The sequence below is a fragment of the Rhea pennata genome, chromosome 16 (assembly GCF_028389875.1).
Source record: "Rhea pennata isolate bPtePen1 chromosome 16, bPtePen1.pri, whole genome shotgun sequence".
In the NCBI taxonomy this organism is placed as follows: domain Eukaryota; kingdom Metazoa; phylum Chordata; class Aves; order Rheiformes; family Rheidae; genus Rhea; species Rhea pennata.
In genome coordinates, this window is record NC_084678.1 from 13217947 (window position 1) to 13229636 (window position 11690).

General features: G+C 35.0%; 1 protein-coding gene across 2 annotated transcripts in view; it reads left to right on the plus strand.

The window, feature by feature from the left end:
* The window catches only part of GNAS (GNAS complex locus), a 166754-nt gene extending 162355 nt beyond the window's left edge, over positions 1–4399 (plus strand). For both annotated transcript variants that reach the window (XM_062589525.1, XM_062589526.1), the window contains exon 12: positions 523–4399. In XM_062589525.1, coding sequence (XP_062445509.1) covers positions 523–669 — 147 coding nt within the window. In that variant the 3' untranslated portion in view covers positions 670–4399. The remainder of the gene's footprint in view (positions 1–522) is intronic.
* The last annotated feature ends 7291 nt before the right edge of the window (positions 4400–11690 follow it).

Below are 11690 nucleotides of genomic sequence, written 5' to 3' on the forward strand. Positions count from 1 at the left end.
TGCAAAATAGCAATGCTCTGTTCATACTGTCTTTCCCATTGCTGCTCAGCTGAAGCTATAATAGACATGTTTAAAATATTATTACAATTTATTGTAATAGTATGACAGTCAAATTGGGGACTGGTTTAAATTGGAACAAAATAAAATTTTGAGGGAGGCACTGTGTTAAGCATAAAGCAGGCCTAAAAAGCTTGTATAATTGAAGCAAAGTTCCACCTTCTGTATGGCTAAACTGAGTACCAGTCGTGTGGCTAAATTCCCCAAACTTGCATATAAATAATAGCACTTCCATGATTCTCTTTCAGCTCTGAAATTCCCTAGTACTCATGACCTCACTGCATAATTCTGTTCCTTTTAAATTTAATGATTCAGGAAGAGACTGTGAGAAGTCATGGGCATTTTTGGCACTTAATTGTGTTAACTGTCATTCATCTGAGGTTTGAGAATGTTAGATTTTTTTTGTTTGTTTTTTCCTCCAGTTAGTTTTATTTTAACACATTATCTCGCTATTACTTTTAACAGAGAATCAGCACAGCAAGTGGAGATGGAAGGCACTATTGCTATCCTCACTTCACATGTGCAGTGGATACAGAGAACATCCGGAGGGTTTTCAATGACTGTCGGGACATTATTCAGCGCATGCACCTTCGCCAATACGAGTTGTTGTGATGGAGAGCACTTTTTTCTGTGTTTTGGACTCCTTATTCCATATTAAAAAAGAAAAAAAAACACCCTTGCCCACATAGGGTGGAAGAGAACTGTTTGAATCTCCCATTGATTTGCACCCCTCAACTTTTTCTCCTTGCTGGACAATAGCAGCACTTCTAAGCTTGCTTCTGTACCCCTCGGACAGTTTGAGATGGCCCCTAACACTTAAAGGCCGTTTCCATGAGGATTCCTTAACACTGTTATTAACAAAAAAAAAAAAAACAAAAAAAAAACAAAAAAAAAAAAAGAAAGAAAAAAAGAAATAAAAACTAATTAATTAAAAGCCCTGAATGTGGAGCACCTGAAAGAATTGGGAATAAAAATTTAAAACATAAACAAAAATTGGGGAGAGAAAACTTTAGGTAATTTAGCACTGTTGTGGGCATAATCATATAACACGTGATCTCCACTTTATATCATTCACTGCATCAGAGAAAAGAAGGTGCCAAGTCACAGACCAAGTTTGAAGATAAACACTTGAGTTTGGTTCTCTGACTGTAATGTGGCTTTGAACGGAAATACTGACAATTCTACAACAGACCTAGACAGTGCAAAAACCAACTGCTACCTTTCAGAAGGGTATTTTTAAATCCAGTCTTGGTGGTCTTAAGACAACCATGGACATTTACGAATTGAACTGCGTATAGCCTGTGATTGCAGAAAGAGTTAACCACACACTGTTTTCAGTTTGTCCACTGATGATCCCGTCTGCTATAAAAATCATTATCTGGACTGTAGTCCTCACAGTCTTTCCCTTCTTTTTCTTCTTCCCTCCCCTCATTTTTTATTTTACTGCTGGATTATTATTCTTGTACAGACTGTAAAATGTATTATTTTGTACAACTTTATTGAAAAAAATAACTTGTAGAAGATCTTTGTGCCTTGATTATGGCTGTACCTGTACAATGAGCTAAGATGTAAGTATGTTTGATTGCGCTGTACAGCTTTGTCAACCCTATCTGCAGCAGTAGCTCAAGGTAGGGAAAATTTATCTGTAGTTTAGTTTTTCTGGTTTATAAAAGAAGGAAAAATACTGTTTAGTAAAAAAAAAAAAAAAAAAAAAAAAAAAAAGTAAAAAAAAAAAGAAAAAAGGAAAAAAAAGTACAAATTGTGCAAACTTAACCACTTTAAAAGTGAGGTCTTCAACAAGTGACCAGATGTTGCAGCATCATGCTTTTTAATTTTTAGCTTTAATTCATTTAAATCTCTATCCAAATGCAAAACATGGCTTGTTTCTACATAAACCAAATTTTGCTACAAATTATAAATGTTAGTCTTTGGTCATTCATAGTCCTTTTACTAAAGACAAACAGAACAGTAACAGACACGTAGGGCATCATGCAGGTCTGGTAACCATCTCCAGACTGGGCCAAATACCCCACCAACCTCCACTTATACTGCGTGGGCATAATACTACCAGAATGACAAAGTGTGCACTGCCCTTGGATTTGGCCACTGAATTCCAGTTTCAAATGACATTTTTATTTCTCTTTTAATAAAGAGATACCTTAGAACCTTTTTGTTTTATATTAACTATATAAGTAGCTTAAAGTGAAGATGTGTGGATTTTTCTTAAACTTGAATAATTTATGCAAATTATATGCTTAGAACAACATGTGGTACAGTAAAAAGAAAAAGAGCAAAAATCACTGTAGCAATAAGAGAGCATGTAATTTTAGTAACTACTACACTGCTTTATATTTTATACCTAGGTGTTTTATGTCTCTGTGAGTGTGTTACTTTTTCATGTGTCTAAACCTACATGTACAATTTGTACAGAGTCAGAAATTACAGCTATAATAACACATCTAGAACAGTGTTAGCCTATATTACTCAAACCTCCTGTTTCCCCCTCCATTTACACCCCTAAACTGATCTGGATCTTAATGCAGTGACTTTACAAGGAAAACAAACAAACAAAAAATACTTGCCTCTTTGCCTTTCACACTAGCTTCCCTCCACTCAAGATATTGTGTTAAGTTTCTTTTTTGGGAAGAGGTCCAGTTTAAAATAAAGTTAGGGTGTGGTCAGTGATGTCTGTGCAGTTAGATTTGCTTCAGTTATCGGATGTCTTTTTAATATTAAGAACTGCAACTGTTCAGAATTTTGAAGTTTTCATGGCTTTTGTGGCTAAACTTCTTAATTAAAATTAATCACCTAGTCCATTTTCACAAATGTAAAGAGCAAGGATTTGATGAAGTTAATGTCCCAGTTTCTCTTGATTCAAAATTACTAGTGATTTTTCAGAAGACATTTAATCATCTAAAAATTATAGCTGCGGTTGCTACTCAGTTTTAAAAAGCTATTTTTCCTGTTCACAGGTTTGGAAAGTTGCCCTCTGAACCACATAGAATGATAGGGGAACATGATCCAAAATAGCCCTCTACGATTTAAGAATGTATCCAGTGCCTGTGGGTTAAGGGCTGGTGTTTTCCATAGGTAAAAATGGGACATAAATAGTGGAAATGAAATGCATTGTGAGCCTTAATTTTAGTTACAGGAGCCAAAATCTTTAATTTAGTGCCAACTCTTTTTAAGCCTGGAGGGAGTTGGTGTCAACACCAGATTTATTAATGGGGAAAACCTATAGTGGTGTAAGGAATGTAATCTCTCATCTGAGAGAAACAAAGCACCTCCATTAAAAAAGAGACTAAAATAACAAGTTCAGCTTCTTCCTCAAATAATGAGAAGGATACATAATAACAATGAACTATATAAGACAGTAACATTTTAAGAAACCTTTCTATAAAGCTTTATATGAACAGAAATGTTTGGGGGATGCTTTTTTATTTTTTTTAAGTGAGGGGAAAAGGCAATGTATTGAATATGGTTGAGTTGCACAAGTATGGAATGTGTGTGTGTCTTAATGTCTCAGTATTGCCTTTGTTAGTCTCTTTATTAGTCCATGCAGTTTGGTGGCCTGGTAAATGCAAGTCTTATTTTTAACAGCTTTCTTTTTTTTTTAATACAAAAACATAAAGCTTTAATGCTTGCTATTTAATAAGTAACTGTGTTTTCTTCTGTCTCTAATTTAGTGGCCATAATTTGCAGTTAATTGAACCATTCCAACCTAATGCTTACCCATATTTTCCTAGTTTTGTTTTATTTATTTATTTGAACTTCTTTTTGTCATGATTGAGGACTTTCACTTCTGTCTGTCTTCACATTCATCTGTTTGGAAACTTCTGACCTTACAGCCAAAACTTTACTCATTCTATTCAGTATTCATCATGATGCTGAAGTGTAAGATACTTGCAAATGTAAACACTACCACTTTTATTAATAAAAACAAATACAGTGTTTTAGGGCACATTTGCATCACTATAGTTGAGGTTGTGTCAGTATTTCCATTATAAACCCATAGAGGGCCTATATCTTGGCACTAAATTACCCTAAGCTAAATCTTTGCCATACAAGGCTTCTGCTCAAGCATGATTTGGTGGGTTGGTTTTTAAACACTTTCCAACATAAACTCTTGTTTCTGGTTTAAGTTATACAACTGTTTTGTTGGATGGGGGTTGGTTAAAAAAAAAATACTGGTTCAAGATTGTTTTTGGCACTTCTGTAACTCAGAAATGGTTTTGATTTAAAAACATAACCTTTGGCAAGCCAGTAACCTATATGGTCTGATCACTTTGGGTATTTTGTAAAAATAATAATAAATTGTAGAGATGTTGTGGTTTCAAAATCAGCTACTGTGCATTTGCAGTAACTTATTTCAACCCAAGGACTTCTAGCAATTTGTACGTCAGTGCACATATGCATTACACTGGCTGCTGAGTCAGATTAGTGATATCTCCTGAATTTTTGTTGGTTTTTTTTTTTTAATAGTGTGGGGAGGTAAATTAATTTGAGACTAAAAAAGGTTCAGCTGCTTCTGAAAGCATAAAGACTGCTCTCTTCAAAGAGAAGCTGAAACTTGGAGTTCTATGTACATGGTTAGGAATAGACTTTGATGTAAAGCATATGAAGGCATGCTGGATCAGCTGTCATAAGTAGGAGCCCACAGGCTTATCTTCATTTATCTAAATTTTCTCCTGAATCATTGGCATTGAGGATAGGATTTAACCCAGAGTATGTGACGGGGAATTAATTTGAGGAACTTGAGCTAATTCTGCTCCAGGATGTTGCACATAATTGATACCTGCAGCATAACTTTCTTTTACCAGTAAATCTATGCACAGAAATACTAGTGTTCATCACTTTTGAATCTGAGCACCTTGTAATTAGTAGCGGCGCAATATTCTTATAATAATTCTTACATTATATATGTAGGGCGTTTTGTATTATAACCTATTTTCAAATGCAGAAAATGGTGTACCAAGAAAAACGAAAGATGTAAATACAATTACATGCAAAGTTAACCACAGATAGAGAGATAGATCTCCTGTCATCCGAGTACCAGTCCAGTGCCTTAGTGATAATACTGTTGGTGATTGGTGCTATACAAATGCCTAAGACTGAAAAATTAATTATAAGACATAAAATGATGTAACTTATTCTGGAGGAGAGTAAGTTCCCTTCTTTCCCCAAGTCTTATCTAATATGATATGTGTGTTTCTAAAAAAACTGGCACTCCTAACACCTCTTCCATTGAAGCTGATGATAAAATTCCTAACTGAAGAAGTAGGATCAGGGCCATGGAATGTCAGCAGTGGAAATCTAGCACAGGAGCAGATCCTCATCCCTAAAATACAGGTTGAGTTTCTATCACAGTAAAAATATCTACAAGCAAATTTCCATTTCTACTCCTAGAACAAAACTGTTCCCCTCTTCCACAGCTTGATATTTCTAAAAATTCATCCACTAGGAAAAAGTCTTTCTCTACTATAACAAACTTTGAAGTGTCTTTGTAAATCAAATAAGCTACAAAGGAGATTTCTGAACCTGTGCTGCTGAAAATCATTATATTGAAAAAATCACCTCACTGGTGACTGACAAGACAGACATTACAGCTTAACAGACTGAACCTATTTTAATCCTGTTGATGACCAGTTAGCTAAAATACTGAGCGGTGTGTTTCAGTTACTAGGTAGGCAAACTGTTTTAGAGTACCTTACCACATTGCACAGATTACTGAAATTTCAGCCATGGAGTACTGGCTTGATAATTAATTGTTTTCAATTCAGATTTTCATGTTATTAAAAGTCAAAACTGCTTTTTACCCTGTCTGCCTTTAATGTACTGAGCTGAGCAAAATGGGTGCAGTTTAAAGCACAGGTCTACTCAGAAAAGCAACTGAGGAGGGATGAGGAGGCACTAATAATCTCTCACTGCATTAAACAGAAAAATAGTAAGATTTTTTTCTAACTACTGGGTTCTAAACTCAATCTGATTCTGTGGAATAAAATACAGACTTCTCCAGGTTAACAACAAGAAGTTCTCACTGATATCTATGCAACAAGGGGTAACTGAACAAATAGGTAATAAATAATTTTAACTTCAAAAAACATAGAATCTACTTTTTTTCAGTTTAGTCTGCCTGAAAAAATCTGTATTTTAATAACAGGGAAAAATAAAGCTTTTAAACATGACCCCCAATGCAGACAGAATGATAAACCTTTGAGGGAGAAGCTACCAATCTTAGGTTTCTTTTATGTAATATAACTTCCTTTGTAAGACTGGGGATACCAGTAGATGATGTAAGCAAATTCAAAATTAAAATGTGAATGTATCTCCTCACTTTAATTTACCCATTTGTTTTATTAAATGAGATGAATAATACTTTTGTTTAAAATGTACAGCTACTACTCAAGTCTGGAGAAAGAGCAGGCTTAGGACAGAGGTGATAATGTTGGGAATTCTCTTGGTTTTGTTGTTCTGTTATGCAAATTAAGTACTGTTTTTAGGCTGTGAATTTTATATGATTTATTAATAGTGAAATACAGTGTTTCTCTTTGTAGTTTTCCTGTATTTGATACAACTCTGGAATTGTATTATTCTTGCAAGTAAAATGCTAGAGTGCAGGTGGAGTTCAGGTAGAGAAAGGAGCTGCTATATAAAGACTATGAATCACCACATCAGGCTTGTGAATATAAGGATATTTTTGGAAAGGGTTTCCATTACAGTTCATTTTCATTAAATTACCAGTTTTGTTTTGGCAATATTAGGAAAGCTTCCATAAAAAGGCCATAAGGAGGGGTAAGGTAATAAAAACAGATACATGCCCATTTAAGACCTCAAAGTATTCTTGAAAGGTATTTTAAACTTCTATTCACCTACAACCATAGGAGGCAATGTGACTTTGCTGAAGTGTGTATGATGATTCATCTGTATCTCAGTATTTTTAATCTGTTGTCTGTTTGCTTGAAGGCACGATATCCAAAATGAAGTCTAAGTAACAAATTTTATGAAAGTTTTGGTACTAATCTTGAGTTCTGTTTCCCACAGGGCAAAACTGTGCTGGGCACAAAGTTTCATCTGTGTAAGAATCTGGAAGCCCAGTGCTACAAAAGCAGTGGTTGTTGTTAACCTGTTCGTGATTGAAAACTGGGGAGCCTAAAACTAATTGCTTTGTCCAATACCATGGCCCCAAAATTGCTCTTACAATTTATATGATTGATAAGAGAATAGAGCAGCTATGAAAAAAGTTATGAGACAACTAAGTCGAAAGTTAAAAGGAACCAAAGAAAGCCAGGTAAACAGACAGTTAAACTCTTCCCCTTGGAAGTTAAAACCTAAATACTTATAGGGAAAGCTCTTCATTCCCCAGGTAAGTGACCCAGTTTGAAATCCTTATACAAATTTTCAGTGTCAGCGATTGTATTTATCTAAAAGGCCAAGACACCCCTAACTGAGGAATGGTGAAACATACACCTACTACCTATATTATGGAAGAAACTCGGGAATATTTAAGCAAAGTGCAAGCTTAATGGGTCCAGTTATCTGTATGCCAATCAACTGGAACTTGCTTTGAAACAATAAAATGTTTCCATTATAGGCTCATCTGAAGCACATTGTAAGGCTATGCTCTTAAACAATCCACAGTATATAAATATAGTTCCAATATCTAAGCTGATGTTTGAAGGACACTTTAGAATGGAATTTTTCTGCAATGTGGTAGCTAGCTATTTTTTCCTCGTTCCTAAAAACATTCTTGTTTTGTCTCTGAGTACTTCTCAGTTACCTAGCAAAATGTTATCATGTTTGGTATCTAGAATTCACACTGTTACCAGTAACTGTGAACCTTAAAGTACTATATATATATATATATATATATATATGTGTGTGTGTGTGTGTGTGTGTGTATGTATGTATGTATGTATATATATATGTATATATGTTTCATCTTGAGGTTCTGCTTTAAAAGGAAGAACTTTTCGGCCAAAGCTCATTAGCCTAACTTGATGCTGCTGTATTCTCCTGCTTAATTTGAAAGTTACTACCTTATCTCTAGCTGAATGTATTGGCTGGTTTGTAAAGGGCTAACAATTATGAAATACAAATTTATGCTAAAAGAATTTGTAGGGGGTGAGCAGCAAAGAGGCAATTAGCATACAGAGTATTCCAAGGTAGATATGTTTAAAGAACATGAATAAAAGGCAAGTATTTTTGTAGGAAATCAGCTCTTCTGTTTGGGATTTCTCTTTTGTTCTAGGAAGAAACCAAATGGAGTTTGGTGATTTCATCAGCTATCTCCTATATTCATCACTTCTTTAGGTAGGAAATCTTAAGCAGAGATGTTAAGTAATTTGCTCAAAAACCAAGAAGCTAATATCAATAGCTGAATGGAATTAAAATATGAGCATTTGATACTTGGTTTATTCTTTACTCCTCTGCAGGATCTGTTGCCAACCTTTATGTAGGTAAGCTTCATTTCAGTTAAAAAAAAAAAAAATGGCAGTGTTCCACATTTTCTAGTTTGGTCTTCCTCATCCACATCTACTTTCCAGGTTGCCTCTGCTGCTTCTTCAAAGCGTGCTGCAGAGACATCTGGGCTGGCTTTCATAAAATATTTATTGGGCTCAGACCTTTATCTGTAGTGTGCTCACTGCCTCATCAAGATCTCATTATTTGGGAATTCTGACTCAAGAATATTTTACACATAAAATGTAATCAAATAATTATGCATTTAGGCAGAAATCTGTTGTGCTCATTTGCTGGATAATAAAACCTTTCAGGGACATTCAGGTAAATGATAAGTGCTTTTATTATATGCAGTGGTGAACATTTGCTAAAACTTCAAAAAAACACTAATGCATATGGGGGAACAGTTAAGCCCAAGAGGACACCAACATTGTTTCCATTCAGAGTTGTAAAAGTTTAGTTTGCGAAATCAATTTCTGGTACACTTAGTGTTTCATCACAGTTTAAATGATACCTTGAAACTGTTGTTTTTTATTTGACTTTGGCTCTTGTTTATTGACTTGGGATGGGGAAAGCTTGGATATTGCACTTTTTCTGCAAAGGGCCATCCAGCTAATGTCTGGCTCTGGTGCAGTCCCTAGTTTTCTTCTCTAGGAAAGCTGAAAGTAAATGCTTTGAATATTGTTCATTCTTTATATATTTAAAAAACTGAAAATTAATTTTCTGTTACTGCAATCCAAATAAAGAGATGCAAATATATAAAGACAAAAAGAACTTCTTTTAGTTTTGAGATTAAGACACTGCAATTACTAGTAGCATTATTTTCTAATACTACTAAGTCCTTCAGTGACAGTTGGTGCTGGGGCCTGTTTAATTTTTCTGCTCAACTGGGCAGTAAGTTCTGTAGCATGATTATCATTGGCAGTTTCACAAATGATGACAGTCCCAACTTTTGCTACTGGATGAAATTTCTACCTGCTCTGAAAATGCTTTATTGAAGATAACACATACTATTTTGAGCTGTAAGCTCTAGACATAATAAAATTGTCTAGGCTGACTGATCCAAATATCCCACGTAGGAGATGCATAAGAACTTTCAATCTTGGGAAAGAAGCCTCTCCTACTTACATAAAGAGGTCTGTTGTGGAAGGCATATTTACTTATGCCTTCTATAAAGAAGGCAGATCTCTTCCTAGGCCTATAGATCACATGTAGATAATCAATGTACACTATTCATGCTTACACAGAAGAAGCCATCAATATCCTTTATGAAGTTTATTACATTGATGTAGCCTTGACTGATGCATCTTCTGACCCTCTTCCTAAACCGAGTCCTTGTTGTTTTCTTATACTCATTTACCACACCAAATAGGCTGTAAGCTCTTTGGGACTGGAGTCATATATCTGTTGCACAGACTTCAGTGCTGTTCTTTCAGAGCCAAGGATATTTTTTTCTCCACATATACTACTCACATTAACCTGATTGTAGTGGAAATTCACAGTAATGCTGTTAGAATCCAGAACCCCACTCTATCACCCACACTATTCTGAGAATTAGATGAAACAAAACATTTGGTAGATGTTAAACACATCTCATAATGTGACACTCAAATATTACATAGATGACAACGAGATCTGAATCTGTAAGACAGACCAATGTAGCACTGTGGGAGCAATTAGGGAAGTTACATTTTTGCTCTAGTTTGCACGTTACTAATATATTCATTAATACTGCTATGACACAACAACTACTTTTTCCTCCTGTAGATAGTAACGATGCACAAGAGTAACAGGGCAGCATGTGGCTTAAAATTTACTGGATGGAGGGTGTTTTAACTTTTTAAACTCCTTAACTAGTTAGAAGCTGGTTAATGTCCCTATTCACTGCCCTATTCCTTTTAGACTTGGTAAGAAATTTTTGATAGCCTTCACTCAGCTGTTCCAGGAAAGCATAACTCCTATTCTGAACACTTCCACTAACCTATCTTCTATTTTAAATACACATAAACTGGGAACACGATCCACAGTTTCAATTTGTTCTTTCATTTCCTTGTCTATTTAGATAGAGACCTTCCATAATTCTGTTCCTAGTATGAACATTTTACCATTACTGCTCCAGATCTGTTTATTTCTTTGAGGAAAGAATCTGAGCACTTCCCATCCCTCTCTCTGCCAATCTCCTATTTTTGCATAAATGTTTTTAGATTGCACTGAATTTTTAACACTTATTTCCAAGACTTTTACAATAGTTTGTAATTATGTATGTAGTGCAATGTTGTGCACTGCTAGTGCTACTCTATGGTAAAACTAGAAAACCTATTCTGTGGCAAGGTATGTTCTATTTGAACTTGTTCGGTTTATATTCAACAACACAAAATGTACCTTAGATACTTATTTTTGAAAGTGAACAAGTGCTCCAACAGTTATTTTCTATCATTTTGTCTAACGTGAGTATGTAAGTATATAATATGTTAACTTTGCATCTGTCGATACCTACAGAAATGCACAAAATATGCTTAGGGATTAGGGAACAGAGCTCCAAGCAGTCACCAGCACTATTCTCTGCAAGAACTGGTCTCAGTTTTGTGGATTTCCTATACAGTTTCATTGAATTTTCTCTAAGGAAATTTAAAATTTTCTGAACATTGTTAAATAGGGTAATATGACAATTACCCTGAAATTACCTTTAGAGAACTTATCCTATATCTTATAACACTGCACACCACTCTGAATCATAACCAAAAGGAGCTGATGAAGCAAAGGAGGTATATGGATGTTTCTTTTTTATTTTATTTTTTTTTCTTCTTCTTCTTGGCCTGGGGTAAGTTAAAGTCAGGGCCAATTTTCTTATGACTCTGGAAAGTCGTACCTAACCAAAGATGTAAATAAATTTGGCTCAAATACTCAAATTCACCATGTACGACAAATATTTCAATATTTGCTTTTTGTCTTTTTTTTTAACAGTACAGATTAATTGTGATGCTCTAACCAACCTGACAGATGTGTTCAGCACAGATACTTGTCACAGTATGCTCAGATAAACTAATGCTGCTACAGTTACCAGCACAGGTAGCCTCACTTCCATGTATATCTTTTGAGAACAGGTCTAATGTTGAATTAATAGATAATGTCACCTAAGATGCCAAATATCCTCCATTCCCTTCTTGCACCACTCC